Source organism: Apodemus sylvaticus, chromosome 9 (genome assembly GCF_947179515.1).
Source record: "Apodemus sylvaticus chromosome 9, mApoSyl1.1, whole genome shotgun sequence".
In the NCBI taxonomy this organism is placed as follows: Eukaryota; Metazoa; Chordata; class Mammalia; order Rodentia; family Muridae; genus Apodemus; species Apodemus sylvaticus.
In genome coordinates this window covers 5,814,695-5,836,967 of record NC_067480.1, presented here as the reverse complement: position 1 = coordinate 5,836,967, position 22,273 = coordinate 5,814,695, and the positions used below count along the sequence as shown (strand labels likewise).

The 22,273-nt window shown below is 48.4% G+C and overlaps 1 protein-coding gene across 1 annotated transcript in view; it reads left to right on the top strand.

Moving 5' to 3' along the window:
* Lama1 (laminin subunit alpha 1) overlaps nt 1–10,393 on the top strand; it is a 134,513-nt gene extending 124,120 nt beyond the window's left edge. The window contains exons 56-63 of the mRNA XM_052193520.1: nt 972–1,107; nt 2,300–2,412; nt 2,971–3,160; nt 4,058–4,216; nt 4,696–4,849; nt 5,766–5,899; nt 9,155–9,377; nt 10,068–10,393. Of these exons, the coding sequence (XP_052049480.1) occupies nt 972–1,107; nt 2,300–2,412; nt 2,971–3,160; nt 4,058–4,216; nt 4,696–4,849; nt 5,766–5,899; nt 9,155–9,377; nt 10,068–10,228 (1,270 nt within the window). The 3' untranslated portion in view covers nt 10,229–10,393. The remainder of the gene's footprint in view (nt 1–971; nt 1,108–2,299; nt 2,413–2,970; nt 3,161–4,057; nt 4,217–4,695; nt 4,850–5,765; nt 5,900–9,154; nt 9,378–10,067) is intronic.
* The last annotated feature ends 11,880 nt before the right edge of the window (nt 10,394–22,273 follow it).

The following is a 22,273-nucleotide window of genomic DNA, read 5'->3' as shown; positions in this document are numbered from 1 at the left end:
CCAGCTGTGGCTAACAGCCACATCTTATTCACGGCTTCCCCCAAGACAGTTGCTGTATGGTTAAGTTTTGCAAGTCTCCATTCTCGGTGAAGAAGAGAATTATTATGTGCACAGGTGGCTGGTGTTCGTTCCTCCTCCCCCAAGCTCTAGTCACATTGGACTAGTGGAGAAGTTGGGTCTGAACCAAAGGCCAGCATCTGCCTACAGGAAATCACAACGGGCTCAGTAGCAGGAGACACTCATTCCACCCTTGCTCAGCTGCTACAGGGACTTCCTGAGGACAAGGGGACCCCAATGATCAGGATGTAACTGAGAGGCGGCAGGGGTCTTTTACAGTCACTGTGTCCTTCTCTGAGAAGTGACCTTCTAGGAGTCCCTTGAACAGAGCAAGAGTAGGCATAGAGTTGCACAGAGTCCGGAGCAAGGGCAGAGCCTACTCGGGCATCTGTAGGTTTATCTACAGCCACCTGTTAGATGCCATCCATCCCTGTGCTGACGAGGCAGCTTCATCTCCTCAAAGCCCTGGGCTCTGGAATGCACAGTCGGCACAGCTTTGGGAGGTGCCAGTGAGATCCAGGCTGCCATGGGACACTGGCTAGAGCTTCTATGCAGAGAGACCAGTGACAAGGCCAGCTCAGAGCAAAGAGCCACGTCAAATGTGGGGTGGGGACCGGAGACTCGATGACCTGAGCGCCCAGCCTACAGAAGGTGACAGTCGTGACTGCACTCTGAGCTCAGGACATCCTAGTGACCAGCATTGCCCTGGTTTGGGGGGTGTAAGCTTATTTTAATCAGAACCAAATAGAAAACTGTGTGCCCGCCCATGTAAATCGGGCACTGTGATGGTTGATTAGCTTGGTTGCCCTAAGAACAGTGAACCAGTGGTGTAAAATGGGTTCTAATTACCCCTTCTAATCAAACGACTGGGTTCCCAAGCTGCTCCATGGTGGTTTCATTCCAATCCCTTTTAGACTTTTGGACTTCACCCACGCGACTGGCTCCGAACAAGTCGAGCTGGACACATGCTTGCTGACTGAGGACCCCACGCAGGGCCCGCACAGAGAACACGGGGAACCCCCTCCAGAGCCCCCAACTCTACCACAGCCTGTAAGCACCACATCTTTCAATGGCATCACCCAGGTCTGGGCAGGAAGAAAGCCACATGCTGGGGGAGGGGACCCAGGCAGAGAGACTCTGAGAACGCCAAAACTGGAGCCAGGAAGCAAGGGGAACCCGGGAGTCGGGGCGGCTGGAGAGAGGCTGAGAGAGAGTCTGGAACCGAGTCCCAAGAGGCCATGGAAGCTGGGACGAGGGGAAATGTACCAGCTGTGCCCTCTCCCTGCCTCCCAGCTCCAGCTGTACCTCAGATGGCGGAATATCTGAGAGTCATTTATCTCTGAAGACTAGGAAGTGGCTTTAAGGATCTGATGAACAGCTGGCAGGGATAAGGCAGAAGCTCCTGTCCGTGGGTCACTAAGGGTCAGCACCTCAAGTGGTTAGCGCACCATGAGAGTTTTGCTAGTTTCCCTAAGGCCCCAGGAGCGTGTCAGATTTAGGCGGGGAAGCATGGAAGTAAGCACGTAGCCGAGCCCCTGAGTGTGCTTCTGTGTTCAAGGACAGGAGTTTGGTCCCTGAAGGGAAATCGGTCACTACTCTTTTCTCCCCTTCTGATTTCTCAGAAGATGGTGTGTGGTTACTTCAAAGCAGCACCATCTCTGCAGGGCCCAGGAGTTCAAGACTGGTTCCTGGTTGTATATGTCTGCCTTGAGCCACATAACAGTCTCGGGATCCTGCGTGAGACAACGTGGAGGCCAGCATTGCCAAAGGCGCTGCCCTGTGCAACTGGCTTCTGGCCAGGGCCGGGGCTCGTTCAAGCCTGGTTTTTATTTTCATATCCTCTACCTAGTATGTGAATTTAAGGGCCTGTGAGACCTGAGGGCACTGTTGTCTCCCTGTGGTATCCCAGCTGTGGCTGCCTTTCGGCCACAGGTGTCCTTAGGCCATCCTCCTGATCCCTTAGGCCCAAGGAAGTCTCCTGGGGAACTCCCATATCTATCTGTGGGAACGTGAACTGGAGCAATGGTGGAAAATGGCAGGAAGCTCAGATTTCTCTCTGGAGAGAAAGACACTGAGGGGTATGTGGTTTAGGACAGAGGTCCAAATGAGTCAAATCACAGTGGTAGCAGCTGCTGTCCTGACAGGGTGGCTTCTAGAACACTTCCTTTATGGAAGAACATGTCTGTGTCAGTGGAGTCCTGGCTCCCCTGGCTCAGGGTCCCTCCCTGTGCACCTCTTACAGGAGCTGTGCGCGGTGGACACGGCTCCGGGGTACGTGGCAGGTGCTCACCAGTTCGGCCTCTCACAAAGCAGCCACTTGGTGCTCCCTCTCAATCAGTCTGAGGTCCGGAAGAGGTAAGCATTCTCCTGAGGTCGCCCCCAGGTTCTCCTTACCAGGCGATGATAAAAGCGTGGTGCTAGCTTCTGAAATAAGCGAATTTGCTCATACCAGACAGGTTTAGCACCCACATGGACCCCGGCAAGGATGCCATCTAATTCAGGCCCCTAATGATTGCATACTCTGCATTGTCCTAAAACTAGTGAAGGCGTTGCTGGTGACCTGCGTAGGAGTCTTGCTCAGTTTTGCGTCATTCAGAGCTCAGCTAAAATGTCATCTTTTCAGAATTGTCCACCTGAACTACTTAGCAGAGCAACCAGTGGGCCTCTCTGTGACGTAGTACAATGCTGATGTGGTTCTAGCCCTGATTTCAAGGCTTCAGGATCCAGCCTCATTTACTGTCTTAGAAAGTTCCCATCAGCCATCTGTGTCACGAATGGGAACACCTCCTCTCTCTCCGGCCACTGTAAGGACAGTGTATGATAAAGCAGCAATGGCTCGCATCCTGGAGGTCACTTTAACCGCTGGAAGCTGGCCGTCCTGGTGGCTGCTGCTGAGCTCCTGTCCTCCCTCAGGCTCCAGGTGCAGCTGGGCATCCGGACCTTTGCCTCCAGTGGCCTCGTTTACTACGTGGCCCATCAGAACCAGATGGACTTCGCCACACTCCAGCTGCACGGGGGCCGCCTGCACTTCACGTTTGACCTCGGCAAGGGCCGAACCAAGGTCTCCCACCCTGCCCTGCTCAGTGATGGCAAGTGGCACACGGTGAGTTCCCAGGAGGCCCTGCCACCTGTGCCAAACTTTCTCCCTGCGTCTGTGGTGGTGATTCCACTTTCTTGACGGGAATCTGTGCGTTTTGACCCCTTATTGTCTTTAGGTTTGACATCTCCCCCAAACGATGTAAGCACCTTGTCAGCAGGGCCCCTTTTCTGCTTCCTGAATTCCTCCAGACACTTGTTCAGTGTGGAACATCCAATAAACACCCAACAGCTGGCGATAGATCATTCTATCAGAGGTCTCAAAATGTTCTTGATTTGGTGAGAAACCAGCACTTTAGGATTTCATTGCTGTGAAAAACACCATGACGACCTACGGCAACTTTATAAAGGAAACCATTTCATTGAGGCTGGTTCACAGTTTCTGAGGTGTAGTCTGTCATCATCATGGCAGGAGGCGTGGCACTTTGTAGGCAGACATGGTGCTGGAGAAGGAGCTGAGAGCTCTACATCTGATCCACAGGCCGTAGGGGAGAGATTGGCACACTAGGCTTAGCTTGAGTATATGAGACCTCAAAGCCCGCCTCCACAGTGACACCACGCTTCCTCCAAGAAGACCACACCTCCTCATAGGACTACTCCATATTTAAACACGAGTCTGTGGGGTGCATTCCTCTTCAAAACACCACAACAACTGGCCTGTAAGGACTGAGCTGCTCTTCACAGCATCTGCTGGTGACCAGGACTCTGACGCTCTGTGGTAGAGTCTACCCATTTTTTCTACCAGCCTCAATCTATCCTCCAAGACAACATACCACAGGCAGAGCCATCCTACAGGGTTTAGTCTGGGCTCTCACTGATCTAAGGAGCGCATGCCCCAAGCTCATCTCTCTTGAAGATCTCTTGAACATGATTTGCAAATTCTGGATGCTTTCTTCTCTTGTAGGTCAAGACGGAATACATTAAAAGAAAGGCGCTCATGACTGTTGACGGCCAGGAGTCGCCCAGTGTGACTGTGGTGGGCAATGCAACCACGCTAGATGTGGAAGGGAAGCTGTACCTCGGAGGCCTTCCCGCTCACTACAGGGCCAGGAACATCGGGACGGTAAGCAGCGACTTGTGTTTTTGTGGAAGACTGTCATTTGAGTTATTTTGAGTCTGGGGCTCACTAGATGGTGCAGACACTGTAAAGATCATACATAGGTCATGTGGCGTGGCTTCCCTGTTGAGACGCCCAGTTTTCCCCGCCTCATGGCTAACGAGTAAGCCCTTTTCTGAAGCCAGTCACCCCCAAGCGACTTGGGGAAAGCCCAGCAAATTTGTATGTGTACATTAGTGAGAGAATCACTCTGGATTCGAGCAGTGTTTTAGTAAAATGGTAGAAAATTCTTCCAGGGCATTATCCCTGAAGCACCGGATGGAGAGCGCAAAGGGGGCGTCCACGTGAGGAATTGCCACAGTTAAGCTTTAGAGACCTAGGTGCTGTCGTAATGTGTGCTATTGAGGGAGGCTTAATGAGGCACAGGAAAACTGTGTCCTGTCTCATCACCAGCTCCACCTACTCTCCTGTCTCACTCACTTTAGATCACCCACAGCATCCCTGCCTGCATTGGGGAAGTGATGGTTAATGGCCAACAGCTGGATAAAGACAGGCCTGAGTCGGCCTCTGGTGTGGACAGGTGCTATGCGGTGGCCCAGGAAGGAACTTTCTTTGAAGGAAGTGGATATGCAGCTCTTGGTACGTGCTGTTAGCTGCCTGGGAGGAACTCCTTGGGTTTAGTGTGTGCTCTGAAGTGATGTGGATCCGTCTCTGATAGGATAAGACCCTGATAGAGAGGCTGCCTAAAGCTGTGTCTGTTACTCGGTGTTCTGGTCTGTACCTAACTGTTCATACACAGCCTTCACCAGTCTTGTTCCAGGCAGATGGCTAGAGTTTATGTAGGTCACATTCCCTGCCCAGGTTAATAAAGACCCTTGAATTAAAAATCAGGTGTGCACATCTGTGATTCCAATGCTCTGAAGGCTGAGGCTGGAGGATCCCAAGTTGCATAGCAATCCGAATGATAATGATGATAGCTTGTCTTTAAAAATGAGAATCAGGAACTACTGAGAAGAACCAAGGTTCTGGTTGGAGACGACGCAGGGAGCCTGAATGCAAAGGCTGCTCGGCCTGACTTTTAGTCCCAGGCTTGATAACACCTGCCTTCTGGTGCCAATATTCACCCAACAGTAGTGATGCCCTCCAAGGTGCAAATACAGTAAGGTGCTAACAGGGAAAGACGGGCAAGCTGGAGTATCCAGGGCCTGAGGGACCAGATGCAGATGAAGGAAGTCCCTGCCCACGCTCTGTGCTGGTTTGTGACCGAGCTTCAAAGGCAGTATTTCTGTCTGGGTTTGGCCATGCACACCTGGAATTTCAGCACTCAGGTGACAGAGGCAAGAAGATTGCAAATCTGGTGGTAGTTTGATAACATAGCAAGGTTCCATCTTAGAACAAAAACAAAAATCTAAGTGTTTTTTCTTACGAGCACTGAAGCCTGGGGGATGTGTGGGGATGCAGCTGGATCCAGGTCTTGAACCATGAGTGCTTTCCCAGCCCAGCCTTGTCCAGCCTGTGGGTTCTTACCATGACAGTGCTGTCTTGTGTTTTTCAGTCAAAGAAGGCTATAAAGTTCGGTTGGATTTAAATATCACGCTGGAGTTCCGTACTTCCTCTAAGAATGGTGTCCTCCTGGGAATCAGCAGTGCCAAAGTGGATGCCATTGGCCTAGAGATTGTAGACGGAAAGGTAGGTGGTCCACCTGCAAGCTCCGCCCACCCTACCAGAAGCAGAGCAGGAAAGAGATGTAGAAATTTCTTAGATTCAAGTCTCTTACTATCCACTTCATTAGTGGAGACAAAAGAAATTTCCGTTACTATTTTAAAATCAGATAGTCCTAAAAAGCTATGTTCAGAGTAACTTCTTTTCATATATTTGAATCAAAGTGGCATTTCTGCCTGCACTTTACCAGGAGTAATAATGCCCATATAATGCCCTGTCTCTTCTAATAATTTTTAACTATTCACTTGCAAATAAGCAGCATTGCACAGGATTGCATTGGAATGAACACACACACACACACACACACACACACACACACACACAGAGCTTCTCATAGTCAGGTCAGGTAACGGCCCACACTGATTCCCCACGGGACAGCGTCACAGCCCTCAGGACTTCACAAGATGGACCATGTGTGCACCTGCCTGTGTGCATAGCTTGCGATATGCAAATGAAACTGTCTGCTGCTGCCCTCAAGACCCTGGCAACCATGGCCTTACGGCCAGACTCCTCCCATGGTGTCCCTTGGTAACCACAGCCCCTAGGCCCCGCCTTCCTTGCCCTCGGCAGTCACCTATCTGCCTCCACCTCTCAACTGTCATTTTAGAAATGTTGCATGCTAAGTTCATGCAGTGTGGTGCCCTGAGAGTCCAGGTAGGTTGTGTACAGCAGAAGTTATTTATTATTACAGAGCGTTACTTGGCAGGTTGAGCGTACCACGCTTTGGTTTGTCCTTTTTGATTTAATTCTGGTGCTCTTGCATCTCCGCCTCTCATGTCCCCTCCATGCTGGGAACCAAATGAGCACAGCCTTCCACAGGGCATCCATCTCTGGCTGTGCAGTTGTCTCCTCCACAGAAGGAGGCTGCAGCTGCTCATCCCCTCTGGGGCCATGTGTGCACAGGCGAGAAGCGCATGGAGGGTCATCTGAGGTCCCCTCTCTTTCTTCAGGACGTTGCATCCATGGCTACAGTTCGGTTAGGCTCCTGCCCTTGTCCTCAGGTGGACCTCATACCTTTGGCTGTCACCACAAGTGGCCTGGGGTCTCAGTGTCGCCAGTGGGCGGGGACTCCTCCCAGACCCTGTGCACTCCAACCCCTGGTGACTCCTCTTCCCGGTGTCTTTGCCGTGCTGCCTCTCCAGCCGGAGCTACCCTCCATCCCACTGCCTTGCAGGAGAGAATGGGCACGTATGTTATGCCGTCCTTGAGCCACAGAAACCATGGATGCTGGAGTCTTGGGTTGCCCTCTCCTGCGATGTGCTTGGCCACCATGAGTGAGATGCTGGAAGGCAAGAGATACGGTGTCTCTCAAATCCACACGCTCAAGTCCTACCCACGAGTGTCTCTCAGGGTCTGATCTGATGTGGACTTTAAAGAGGCAATCGGAAGCTAGTGAGATGCCTTACTGGGCATGAAGGCCTGATGCTAATACTAATGACGTCAGTTCAATCTCCAGAACCCACAGGGACGGAAGGAAAGAAAAACACAATTCCAGCCTTGACTTTTGCATGCTCAGACATGGGCACACGCACACGCACCCACACAACAAATAAGTGTAAACAAACGGTAACTCAGTTAAAACGAGGTCACTAATGTGGGCCATGAACCAAGCCGACTGTGACCACCAGGACACAGACCCACAGGAGACCAGGTGAAGAGGAGGCTCCCATGCCTTACTTGCTTGGTTTAGTGTTTTCCTTTCTTGGGTGGGGTCCAGGGAAACGGGCAAAGCTCTGTTTGCCTTGCCGGTCCCCTCCCCTCTTTTTGGGTGATGGTGGCGCATGCCTGTAATCCCAGCACTTGGGAGGCAGAGGCAGGCGGATTTCTGAGTTCCAGGATAGCCTGGTCTACAGAGTAAGTTCCAGGACAGCCACAGCTACACACAGAGACACCCAGTCTCAAAAAACCAAAATCAAAACAAACAAAAAATACTACCTCCATGACAGGCTGCTACCTCAGTGCTGTGGTTTAGAGCCAACTTTCCTTCTCTTCCTATACGTTATTTTTTTTTTTTGAAAAACCTAACATCTATTTATAATTTTTCCTGTGATGCCTCAAAATATTATCTGAAGTGTAAAAGCCGTGAAAAAATGTAATTTTCTTTTGTATTGTATATTTTACCTTTTTTTTGTTGTGTTCTATATATTGCTTCTTATTCTTTTTCAGCTTTATTTAGTGTTCTTTCCAAAGCCCTGCAATACACAGCTCTAGTGTGTCACAGTGTGCTCTGAAAGAGTGGTCTCCTGGGTGTCTGGTCCGAAAGTCACTGTGGGCAATGCTAACTGTGGACCCTGCTGGTACACCATAGCTCAGGCTGGCCCCAGGCTCACTGGGTACCTGTGTCTCTCCTCAGATCTTCTCACCCCACCCCCACCCTAAACATCCCCAGCTCGTGGGTCTCCCTTCCTCCAGTTTCTGGTTCCTTTATGGCCCTGTCATTGCGGCCATGTGTCCTCTCTCTCTCTCCGTAGTTCTGTCTACTGGTCATGTTTAGTCTGCTACTTTCTCTGTCTGCTCTGGACTCTCCCACATGCCTCTGGCTGTCCTCCTCCCGTCAGCCATACCTTGGCACAATCATGTCCTCGACTTTCCACAGTTGGCTGCATGGGAAACTTAGACCAACATGCTTGAAATTCTCACCTCCCTCAGTCATCCTGAGCTGCCAGAACCACGTAATGGTGGACCTGTACACCCCAACACTGCCCTGCAGGTCATTAAGTTAATCTCCCATATCTGAATATCATCATATCCTGATAGATGCTAGAGGTTAGACCTCTAATGTGTGAGCAGGTTTTGGAGGGACACCGGTCAGCCCAGAACCCTTCTCCACCCTGCGCAAAGCCCTGGCTTTTTGTTCATTGCCGCTCACCGTTGAGGAGCATCTGGGCTTGGTCAGGAGAGTGAACGAGTGACCGTGCACAGGTACTGTGCAGACTCAGCCTCTGGGGACACTGCCGGCTCCTGAAGATGTCCTGCAGTACCCCGAGAATGGAGCACTGATTTCAGGACTGTGGGGCCGGGATGGAGTCCCGGTCCTACAGGAGGTGATTCTCCACCGCCATTGTCTGCCTCGGTCATTGCTCCTTGTGCCGTCCTCCCCTCTGAGGACAATTCGTGAATGTGCTGTGCTCCATGGTTTCTTGGCCTCCTGGCAGAGGTCCGGTGTGAACAGGCAGTGGCCCCCAATACAGAAAAACTCACCGAAGTATTTGCATTGTCCAGGTCTTGTTTCACGTCAACAATGGTGCTGGAAGGATAACAGCCACCTACGAGCCCAGAGCGGCCAGAGCTCTCTGCGACGGGAAGTGGCACAGGCTCCAAGCCCAGAAAAGCAAGCACAGAATCGTCCTGAGCGTGGACGGAAATGCTGTTAGGGCCGAAAGCCCACACACCCACTCCACCTCGGCAGACACCAACGATCCCATTTATGTGGGCGGCTATCCTGGTATGTGTGACTCCGATCCCGATCCCTGTATCTATGCAGAAGGCTCAGTCCTGGGGAGGTGTGAGCGCAAAAGATCATGGGTAGGGGCTGAGTACTGGATAGTTTAATGGCATGTCCCACCCACCGTTTTAAAGGAGCAGTTTGTACCTAGCCAGGCAGTGGCAGCACAAGCCTGTAATCCCAGCACTTGGAGGCAGAGGCAGGCAGATTTCTGAGTTCGAGGCCAGCCTGGTCTACAGAGTGAGTTCCAGGACAGCCAGGGCTACACAGAGAAACCCTGTCTTGAAATACGGTACCTAAACTTTCTTGGGAAATTTAGCATAACACTGTCACGTACCAGTTTCTCACTGAGAACGTTGGCTCTGCCGTCAGGTAAGCTGGATGGTCCCACCTTTGCCCTAGATGATCTCAAGGTGGGAATCGAAGTCAGGGATAGACCGGACTCATAGTCCTGTATCAAATTTGCATTTGAAATGTCCCAAGAAATTATTGCAGATCCTCAACACCTGTCTTGTGACTTTCCCAGTCCCAACTACACCTTCAAGTTACTGCCTGTTAAAAGTTGCCAGGGATTCTGCTATCCACAAAATCCACGTGATTTGAGGGTCTGCTTGAGATTATTTTTGTCTCTAATGTACAATTTACCCTATCTCAACAAAACTAAGCCGCACTGTCTCCCTCCCTGAACAGCCCACGTGAAACAGAACTGCCTGAGCAGCCGGGCCCCGTTCCGGGGCTGTGTGAGGGATCTCAAGCTGAGCAGAGGCTCACAGGTGCAGACCTTGGACCTGAGCAGAGCCTTTGACCTGCAAGGCGTCTTCCCTCATTCCTGCCCTGGGCCTGAGCCCTGAACGGCCGCCAGACTCTTCCCTCGGAATCATCGCCAGTGTGTTGAGTCTGTGAGCTCACACATCTTCCATTCCCATTCCATCGCCAGCTCAGGTTACATTTCCAGAGGGGAAAATGCTGTATTTATGTTGAACTAAAGCCACATGGACAACAGATACCTCTATTAAATGGTCTAAAATGTCAGCGGAATTTGTGGTCTCCTTTTCTGAGTTTTTCAGATGGAACTGTGTGGGCGTGAGATTTTCTGCTGAAGACTTGATAGTGCTCGCTGGTTTGCATTCTGAGCATTAAAAAAAATAAAATAATATGTCAGAGCAGGCTGTATTAGATTAGAGCATAGAATAGACAATTCCGTTTTTTAAAGTTTCACACACTGGGTGGAAATCAGGACCTGAGCACAGCCTAAATTGGTTTCTCACTCAAACTTTATTCAAAGGCTGACGATAGGATCCAGAGCCTAAGGCACGTTGTCTTACAGGGGTTGGCATAGAGTTTAATGCCTCTCAACAAATGCAACCGGGAAGGTGGGAGTGACTCTCTAAGGGCATGACATCAATAAATGCCAATCTCAAGAGGGAAGATGTGGGGTGGCTCCCATTTCTTTTTGTCAGACACCTGTGTATGTAGCCCAGGTTGGCCTTGAGCACACAGCTAATCAACACCAGCTTCGCTTTCTAGTTCTCTTAGCCTCTGCCCTGACCCCTCCATACCTGGCAGGAGATGTTAAATGGTTTTCTTGACTTGCCTTCCTGGCACCTCTGTGCCTAGGGCAAGGTTGTTAAAGCTGCTATTTTATCCGAGCGTAATGAGGACAAGGAAATTATGCATGTTTTCTGTGAATGGAGTGATAGAAAATTTAACAGAGAAATAGAAAATATAAGAAAGAACAAAATAAAAGTTCTTTGTTTACTTTGTGGGCAGGGTGTCACTACAGCCCCAGGTGTTCTGGAACTATGTAGAGCAAGCTGAGATCTAACTCTGCTATCCTACTACCTCTGCCTCATGAGAGCTGGGGTTAACTGTGTGTGCCTTCACTCCTGACCCACAAAGTTCTAAGGGTCAAGGACTCAAACTTCAGCAAAATAAAGCTAAATATGGCCAGCTCACAGGCAACATCATACTAAGTGTACTGGCTGGTTTTGTCTGTCAACTTGACACAGGCTGGAGTTATCACAGAGAAAGGAGTCTCATCTGAGGAAATGCCTCCATGAGATCCAGCTGTAAGGCATTTTCTCAATCAGTGATCAAGGGGGGGGGGGGCTCTTTGTGGGTGTAGTGCTATCCCTGGGCTGGTGGTCTTGGGTTCTATAAGAGAGCAGGCTGAGCAAGGCAGGGGAAGCAAGCCAGTAAGCAACATCCCTCCATGGCCTCTGCATCAGCTCCTACTTCCTGCCCTGCTTGACTCCCAGTCCTGACTTCCTTTGGTGATGAACTGCAATATGGAAGTGGAAGCTGAAAAACCCTTTCCTCCCCAACTTGCTTCTTGGTCATGATGTTTGTGCGGGAATAGAACCCCTGACTAAGACACTAAGTATTGAAAGATGCAGTCACTCCTTTGAGAGCTGGAAGAGACAGCTGCCGAATCTACGCTCACTATTCCTAATCAATACACGGTGGACTCTTAGTCTATCAGGGAGGTGAATAAGAGGAGGGGCGCATAAACAGGAAAGGAGACGGTCAAACTATCCTGACTTGTAGAAAAACATAAAGGTTCTCCCAAAAGACTATGAAGAGGGATGAATTCAGTGATGTTGCAGGTTATGAAACCAACATGTGAAAACCAGCGGCTTTCATTCCAGTAACAGGAATTATGAGGAAAAAAACCACGAAATAATCCCATTCACGATCCCTACCCAAAAAAGAGTGGGAGGGAGAGAAATGGGGGCTGAAGAGCAGAAGAGGAAGAAGAGGGAAAAACAAGAAGAGCAGAACCCACACGTCTAGGAGGACGACGGAGTGAAGGCTTGTGTAGCACACATCAACACCGACAAAAGAAAGTTAGGAGATGCAGACTCAGAAACCTATGCAAAGACGGAGTGTCCCCCCCTCCCAACACACACACGTTAGAACTGGGAGAGCTTATACTGACTTAAAAAAAAACAAAAACCTGTATTATCCAAAGTAACCTTATTTTAATGCAACCTCCATTAAAATCCCCATGGCATCCTTCACAGAAGTAGAAGAGATAATTCTGAAAAGCGTAAAGAAACACCAAAGAGTGGCCCAAGCAGTCACTTTTTCAAAGATCTTTCTTTTTTTATTGCTGTGCATGTTTCTGTCTGTGGGTGACTGAATTGGGCAGAAGACAGTAGGTAAAAGAGCTGGAATTAGAGGTTTAGAGTCCTGAGATGTGGGTACCAGAAATTGAACTCAGGTCCTCTGCAAGAGTGGTAGGCGCCTTTAACTGCGGAGCCATCTCTCCAGGCCTGCAAGCTGGAGAAACAGACGAAACCTGAGGTCTTTATGATGCCTCACTTTTGAGCAGTACTGAGCCGTAGTCACCAACACCGACATACAAACAGAAATAAACCTACCTGTTCCATTAATTTCCACCCTAAATATACCCATCTAAAACACACAATCCTGTTGTTTTAGTTATACGCTGTGAGTCTAGGTTGGGCAGCTCTATCACCATACTAACCTCTTGGCCGGCTATGAGACCCTTGCTGCTTGCAATTCCTCCCAGCCACGTGGCTCTGCTCCATCTTCTCTTCTTCCTCTCCTTCCCCTCCTCCCCTCTTCCTCTCTCCCAGACCTCCCATCCCACCTTTTACGTCTACTGGCCAATCACAGGCTCTAGCCTTTATTGGTCAGTTATAAAAAAAAAGGGCAAAAGATTCACATGTTATCTGAGTATGTGAGAGACTTTTCACAGCAGGGCATCCCTTCTTGAGGAAGCAAAATTAACATCAGAAAACAGCACCAGGGCAACCTACAAAACCTACTCTCCCATCTCCACCATTTCTTAGCAAAAGTACCCCAAAAAAAGTATGGGAAAAATGACCTCCTTCAATAAATGGCGCTGGGGAAACTGTACATCCGGACAAGGAATACAGAACTTCGACTCTTATCTGTAGTGCTGTGCAAAACCTAACAAGGACCAGATATCTAACTGCAAGGTTTAAAGCACAGGGAGACACTTCAGGATGCAGGTATAGACAATGGCTTCAGGTGTGGCCTGGAATATACAGGAAGCGAAAGAGAAACCATGATTACCGAAAGCCAGAAAGGTTCTCTATGCAAACAACAGAGCTGCCGGGAGGAAATATTTGCCAGCCACTTACCAACGGATTCCTATGAGATATACATAAGGTCCTCAAACAAAGCAAATAATCCAATGTGAAAAGGGCGAGGGGGCAAATAAATGATCTGAATAGACACTTCAAAATAAATGCTTATGCCGGCAAATCCATTTTAAAATGATCAGTCTCACTAACCAACAGGAAAAAAATAAATCCAAGTCCCAATACGAGATGTCAGCCCAATTACAATACCTATAACACCCCTCAAATAAGGTTAGGTAAAATAAATACTGCCAATGAAGTGCAGAAAATAGGAATTCCCATGCAGTGTCGGTAAATGTGCAAATTTGCATACTCAGACCACAGAACTACGTCCCTTCCCAGTTCCCAGGCATACTCTGCACCACAGCGCCAGACCTGCCTACCATCAGCTTAGGCCCTCCCTCACTGGGCACTCTCTGAGTTGGCCCCGCCCTTTCTGCAATAGCCCCGCCCCCAAGCAAGTATGGAGAGAGTAGGATGGTGTACTCTCCTGCAGATCCTGCCTCTGCAGGTCAGCTCTGCTCACCACACTTCATTGGCTGGCTGCTCCTACCTGCACCAGTGGGAGTGGGCTAGGAATTAGGGCAGAGTTTCCTGCCAAAGAGACTAGGGCATGGAAGCTTGGAGACACAGAAGCCACAGGTCAACCTGGAGTGGGCGTGGCCGTAGGGCCAGCGTGAGGGGCGGGGTCTGTCATGATCCTATTACTAACCACAAGCTGTTAGTAATAGGATCAGAACAGTTGTAGGGAGGTGAGCTGCAGCCAAACACTGAAGGACAAGGGTTTCAGTGAATACGAGGATTTGAGCAACTGGACCAGGATAACCCCATTCCTGGTACCAGCAGCCCCTTGCCAGGAAGGCTGGGGCTAATGCCTTGGGGGTAATCATTTATTCTCTCGGTTTAGATGACCACAATTGGTTAAGAATATTTTCTTATACTTTATCAATTATGGAGGAGGTTGAATCTGATAGCAGCATGCAAAAGTACTCAGTACAGTAATGGTGGTCATGAATTCGCTCCCAACCCAGACCTAATAGGGAGCTCTCCATGTGAAATTTCGTTTGATAAAATCGTCTGACCAACTCTGTGGTAAGTATTAATCTTCACGGCGCAGAGAAAGAGTCGAAGGCTTGAAGGGGTAGTTTCCCCAAGGCTCTGTACTAGGTGGAAGCAGAATCAGTACATGAGCTCAGAGACTGGGGAGATGGCTCGGTGGTTAAGAACACTAGCTGCTTTTTCAGATCTGGGTTCTATTCCCAGCAGCTCACAACTGTAACTCCAGTTCAGGGATCTGCCGCCCTCTTCTGGACTCCAGTCAAGCAATATGCACATCTATAAGAATAAAGAAACCTTGAGGAAAAAGCCCACACTTGGCCTTATGTTCCTCTGATCTGTTGTTCTTTTGTTGTTTTGTTTTGTTTTTGTTTGTTTTTTCGAGACAGGGTTTCTCGGTGTAGCCATGGCTATTCTGGAACTCACTCTGTATGTTTGAGCCATGGCCTCGAACTCAGAAATCCACCTGCCTCTGCCTCCCAAGTGCTGGGATTAGAGGTGTGTGCCACCACTGCCCAGCTAATAGACATCTTCAATTGTCAGTGGTAAAGGTTTAGTTGCTTGTCTGTTTTTACTTTTGTATCTTCTGAAGATTGATACTTTTGTAAAGTACTCTTCATATCTGGAACTTTTCTTAGCCCTGGTGTCAGTAACAAAGTAGCTGGGATCATAGACCAGGCCACAGCTTCCCGCTCTAACAAAGCACAAATGGTATACTATTAAGAGTTAACCACACAGCATATTTTAAGCCCGTGGGCAATGCAGAGGCCACACAGTCTCTTTCCTTGCTGTGTCTTGGTAGCCTTAACACTGACTACAAAAGAAAGTCAGAAAGTCCGAGACGAACCCGTTAGCTGGAGATACTGTTGGCACACATCCTGGCAGTGGTGGGTAAGGCAGTGGGAGGTGCAGTGACGGGGTGCGGCCGTTTGCTTTGCAGCAGCTTCTGACAGACTCTCTGGGGTCTTCCCACCTGGGAAGTGGGGGGACAGCTCTTGTTTTGTTCGTATTGCTATTAAGGTCAACAGTCTACATCATGCACGCCCTTACTCTCTGCCCCCTTCCTTGTCTCCTGCCTGGGAATGGACCTGGATGCAGACTGTCACTGTAAACCTCTCCCTGTCCTCAAGGAGTTTAAAAGGCGCCATCCTTTACCACCCAGTCTCTAAATCTCTCCAAGAGATATTCATGCCGCGTGCCTTGGGTACTGCAGCCTGGACTGTCCTTGGAGCCCCCAACATGTTGCTACCCATTATGTCTGTCCATCTGTTGTGTTAATAACCGTTGCAATAACATCCTCAGTACCTAGCAACCATCAATGCCACTGTGGCCAAAACCAAGCAGCCTGCAGAAACAGCAAGCAATGATATCAAGAAAGCTGGGACTATGTGTCCTCAGCCCATGTTTGGGACTTCATGTTCCTAGGCCAAAAGGAGTCATGTCCCTAACTTTCCAGAGTGCCCAGTAGGATAGCGGTGAAATGTGTAGGATCTCCGGGTATTTAAGTTATCTTCCCCCATCAGAAACAACATCTCTCCTGCTGAGTATCACAGGATTCATCTAAAAAAGACTCACCATCTACTACCATCTGGGATTTTGTTGTGGTGGTGGTAGTGGTGGTAAATGCTCACAGGGCCTTTGGTAAAATCCTTTGCAAGTGAGAATCTGTTTCACTTTTCTCCACAGAGCAGTGTGGGGTTTGAGGTGGAGCCTGTTTTCCAGTCCAGGGAGGCCAGGGTCTGCTGGGTTGCTGCTCTCCTCCCATGTGGGTTTGCCTGGCTTCATGCTATGGTCCTTGTTACCTACACCTGGTGGTGAATTTCATACAGCAGTCATGGGCAGAATGCTTTCACGTGGAGGTAAGAGAGTTTGTGGACTTTCTTCTCCAGGAGGGCTGGACTGGTTAGCTTTTGACAGCTCGGCACAAACCAGAGCAGCCTGGGAAGCTGGGACTTCAACTGAAGAATTGTGTCCATCAGCTGTCCTGTGTGCATGCCTGCCAGGCGTTTTCTTGATTAAAGATTGGTGTGGAAGAGCCCGGACTCACTGTCATCAAGGGGGAGGTGGTCCTGGGTTGTGTAAGAAAGCAGGCTGAGGGAGCCGTGGAGAGGAAGCTAGTAAGCGGCCCTCCTCCATGGTCCTGGCTTCAGGTCCTGCTTTTCGTTTCCTTCCCTGCTTGAATTCTTGGCCTCCATTGTTGGATCCTAACTTGTAAGTCAGGCGTGTAACTTCCTTTTTTATTTTTTATTTTTTTGTCTATGGTGTTTATCGAAACAGACTGGAAAGTGGGTCATGGACTCAATTTGCTCAGGTAATGGTTTAGAAAGCCTTTGCTCTCCCAGCTTATGAGGAAATGCATCATAAGCCAGGATTTCTGCCTCTGGAAAATGCATTTCTGTTGTAGCATCCTCGGTGAGCCGGGAGTAGCAGAAGGTGGAGGCTCCTGGGAATGCAGCTTATCGGAACTTTTGTTTCCTGCTGTGTCTGTTCCTGCTATTTGATTTTTTATCATTTCCATCTTCAACATGGGCAGAACATTTCCCTCAACACCTAAGGAGTCTGCTATGACATCTCCCCTGAGGAAAAACCCACAGTGCACCTCCGAGAGCTCAGTCTTCTTGTGTCTGTGAGGCTTGCTGCAATACAGAAATCAGGGATTTCACAGGAGAACCTGAGCTGCTTTTGAATCCACCGCCTTCTGGTTCTATGAGCCCTGGAGTCCGGTGTATTTTTACTGACCAGAGAGGACACTGCGTGCAGACACGGCTGTAGTCCTCTTAGCAGTGGTGGCCTTTGGGAGGTCGAAACCACCGTACCCTGGGAAGGGTGTAGAATGCAGGCTGAAAGAGTGACAGCTCCTCTGAGCTTGCGTCTCTGTTTTCAGAGAAGCACCTTCACGGAAGGGAGCGTGCCCCATAAGAGTGAAGCCCAGCACGACTCAACCACATTCGATTTTCTTGCCTGCCTTCCCCTTTGCTTGAATTGAGGCTCCACTGGACATTCATCAGGAACAGGAGCCGCCTATGGCTTCTCTGTCTTTGTAAGGGTGACGTGATTTCCTGAGGATTGTAAGGCATCTCTCCAGTGTCTTTACCCACCTGGGAAGCTAGCTTGAGGATCACATTCACCTCACTAGTGACACGTTCCCCTCCAGCCATCAAGGAAAATGAGAACTTCCTGCTCACTCACCCGCCCAACTGCCTCTTGTTTTCTTAGACTGTTCTCCGGGTTACACTGCATTTGCATTTTTTCTTGCTTCAAGCTTTATTCCCATCTTAGATAATTTGGGTTTGACACCCGTGAGTGCCTTCTTAGAGCATGTTGAAGGCGTAGCTCTAGATGCATTTAGAGATGTTTAAAGGACATTGGCCATGATGACGGATTCACTTGATCCCTAGGGAAAGCTGATGTGTGGCGTCTGTTTTTTGTTTGTTTGGTTTTTGGTTTTTATTTTATTTTATTTTATTTTTGTCAAATGTCCTAACAGATTGTATCAGGGGGAAATACAATCTTACCAATGACGTCCTTAGTCTCACTCTTAGTGATACCCATTAATATGATGCCGGGAATCTCAAGCATCAAAATACATACTGACAAAACATTGTCGCAGTAGCATGCTTCCCTTTAGAACCATCTCTGAAGCCCTCAGCCGGAGAATTTGAGGACTGTCTGGACACTGAAGGAGTTCAGAGAGATGCGACTTCCTCAGCAGCTGTTACAACCCACACTGCCATTTTCCCAGGAAATACTTCTATGTGTGTGTCTATGCATGCGTGTCCACAGGCGTGTCCACAGGCATGTCCACAGGCGGTTGTGCCTCATGTGCACACAGCTCCCTAGCCCAGGAGTTGGCTGACATTAGCAGTCTTCCACTGCGGTTGTTTGATATCTTTTTGACCAGGTCTCTGTCGCTGAACCTGGGGCTCACTGATTGGCAAGATTAACTAGTCAAAGAGCTGTGACATCTGTTATCTGAGTACTCCTCCCATCTATTGTGTCACCCTTTTGCATGGCCACGCCCACAGCCAGGTAGCTGTTAGGGTCCTCTTGTTTATGCAAGGCACTTCTTACTCAGTACTCACAGAATCTTCTCCCCAGCCTCAGAAAATATTGTCCCCCATGACAGCCTACACACAGATCTGCATGCTCGTTCGGTCGTGTGGCTGTTTCTTTCATATATTCACTGAGACTCCAGACGTTCTAAGGTGAGACAGGTTCGATTCAAGAAGTAGCTCTTAGGTCCCAGGAAGTTCCTGAAATTGCCCAGATGCACCAAGTCCTCCCTTCCCGAGCTTAGACGCTGCTGAGGCCACCACAGGAGCCCAAGCTTCTGAGGAGAGACCCTGGCCTGGAGCTCCTGCAAGCCATACAGAAAGCTGCAGAGCTGCAGCTTCAGTGAACCCCGCCCATACTGGGGTGGCTCTCAGTGACGCCCCTACTCCTGGAACTCATTCTCCACATTCATGTAGGGAACCCCAATAAAACAATTCATTCACCAATTTGGGTAATTTTTTTGAATGCTTTATAAATTTGGGTGTATATTTGCTGAATACAGCATATTATAAAATGCTGCCCTTCCTCCCAGTGGGCCGTGTCCAGAAATGGCGCAAGAACTAAGTTTTCTCCCGTGGGCAGGTCTTGAGGGCTGCAGGCTGTATGCCCAGTGTTCTTTGGTAGATGGAGGACGCTTGAGCTGATGGTCACTACCTAAGGGTCAGCACTCTCTGGCGACCTCTACTTGACTGTGTCTTCTTGGATGCCCCACCCGTGAGGGCGCTCTGGCCTGATCATCGCTTTGTAATCGTCGAGAAAGTTACAGACCACCTTGCATTTAAGTCCAAATTACAGACCTTTATTTCGATTGGCACCCAGAGAGACTCTTTGTGCCAAAGCTCATGGGTACAGTATTTTTAAAGGCAAAAGACCACAATTTGATCAGCCTTAGATAAGGGTCAGAATAACTTTGCAATATCTATTTTTGGTAAAATGTAATTTCTGCACACATGACAATTTTTATTGACACATTTTCCAGTTATTTTTAGGTTTGGTTTGTATAAACAATTATTTTGGCTAACATATCTGGATCATGGGCAGGGATGAGGACGATCTCAGATGTGTTACCAAGGTAAACGTGCCGGGTTGCAGAGGAGGGTTGAGTGAGGAGTATTGGGACGGGGTGTTGTTTCCTGAGTCACTTTAGCTTACCCAACCTCGCATGCTAGCTGTGGAACTCTGTAAGCCTGGCCACTCTGAGTTTTGGAACTCTGGGCCTGTCATTGGTCAGCTCTGATTTTCCTGGGCCCAGAACTTTCACTCCCTTACCTGTTTTTTGAACTGTGCCCTTGCCCTGTCCTGGGCAAAGAAAAAGAGGGGGCGTGCATTGCAGGGAAGAAGTGTGGAAAAAGCCGCTGCTACCTCCAGCTACATCTGGGATTCTGCCAAGTGGTCCAGGAAAAGGCCTTCGAGGCCCTCAGCAGAAGCCTCAACTTCACAAGCTGGAGGGAGATCTGGAGAATCCTTGTACCCTCTGTGCTAGAGAATTCTTATCAGCAAGAAGCCTGCTTTACCCAACCCACTCAGCATCGAATCACATCCTCTGCTGCCCTCTAGTGATGGATTCTGGGAAGCACAACATCGCTAAAACTGGAAACAGGCTGTTGGATATAAAAGCTGATGTCCGAAGCATCAAGATCTCAACTGCTGACCTCAGAACCCTAGAAACAAGAGTTGTGGAAAATGAGGGAGGAGTGATGGGAATTGGTCTATAGGTTCCAAGTTAAAATTAGGAGGGATTAAGTTAATGATGCAAATATTAAAATAGCTAGAATTGGGCTTGAATGTCCTTAACCCAAAGAAATTCTTGTCCAGTGTGATAAATATGCTATCCTGGACTGATAATCACACAATATACGTGTACATGAATGTACATGAATTTAAACATCCAGTGTCAATCTGGAATAAAATAAGAGAAAAGAGTTCTGTTTGAACTTCTATCACATCTACCAGGCAACTTTTAAAACACACTGTAAAAAACCTTGCCAGCGCAGTAGACTTGTTTATTTGTATTTTCCCAGTGGATAAAGCTATTGAGCATTATCTTAGTGGATTGGCTGTGATGGTTTGGGTGAGAATGGCCCCTGTGGGCTCATATGTTTGAGTATGTGGTCTCCAATTGGTAGACGTGTTGGAGAGGATTAGAAGGCAGAGCCTTCTTGGACGAGTTGACCCACAGGGGTGGGGCATTGAGTTTCCAACAGATTTCTGCCATCTCCTTGCTCTGCCTTCTGTTCATGGTGTGACATGCAAGCTCTCACTGTTCCTGCCACCGTGCCATTGCTAGACTATCACGGACACTACCCCCCTGGAACCACACCTCCAAATAACACTTATAAGTTGTCTCGGCCATGTCACCTTATCACAGCTATAGCAGAGTCAGGAATACACTGACAGTATACATTTTGTCATTGAACAGTGTCTGACACACACACACACACACACACACACACACACACACACACAGTCTTTACCTGTTACAGACCAATTCTGTCAGGAGACTACACAGCAACTGCCTCTGTCAACTGCCTCTTCAGTTCCCTGCTCTGCATCGTGGGAAATTTTTGATTTGACGCCGTCTCCCTTATCCATGCCTTGCTTCCTAGGCTACTGCAATTGTCTTCAAAAAACTGCCTGTCTGCCTCCATTTGGAATCCCCTGATTATCTCCAGTGTTTTCACATTCTCATGCCATATACTAAGGTTGTTGCTCCATTTTTAGTTGATTTTTTTTAATCAGGGTGTGGCATGAGAACAGTTCATCTCTCTGCAGGTAGACATCCAATCTCCTTCACACTCTGTTGGAAAGCTATCTTTTCTCCAAGGTCTATCTTTGTCTCTTTTCTTGGAACTTGGGCAGCTATTACTGTGTGGGTTTATTTCTGGGGTCTTCTACTGCACCCCACAGCTCCATGCATCTGCTTCTGTGACAGGACCATGTATCATTTTGTTGTATTAATTTGCGTTCTTTACTACAGATTCAAACTGAGTTGTATGATACTGTCAGCACAATGTTCAACGTTGCTTTGCCACACAAAGCCTTGCCTTGTCTCTGAACTTCGTGGAATTGCCTTAATTTTCTCTCAATTTAATTTTATATTGGCTATTGACTTGCTGTGCATGGTCTTTATTGTGTTTAGGTGTGATGTGCCTGATCAATCCAAAGACTTTTAACAAGAAGGGGTGTTGGATTTTGTCAAAGGCTTTTTCAGCATCGAATGAGATGATCATGTTTTTTTTTTTCTTTCAATTTGTTTATATGGTGGATTTGTTGATGGATTTCCACATCTTGAACCAGCCCTGCATCCCTTGGATAAAGCCTGTTTGATCTTGGTGGATTATGTTTTTGATATGTTCTTGATTTCCGTCGGCGAGTATTTTTACATCAATGTTCATAATGGAAATTTGTCTGAAATTCTCTTTGTTGAGTCTTTGCGTGCGTTAGTTATCAGGGCGACTGTGGCCTCATAGAATAATTTTGGCAGTTTTCCTTCTGTATCTATTCTGTAGAATAGTTTGAGGAATTTTGTGTTAGCTCTTCTTTGAAAGCCTGGTAGATGTCTATACTAAAACAATCTGGCCCTCATCTATTTTTGGTTGGGAGACTTTTAATGACTGTTTCTATTTCTTTAACAATTATAGAACTATTTCTTTT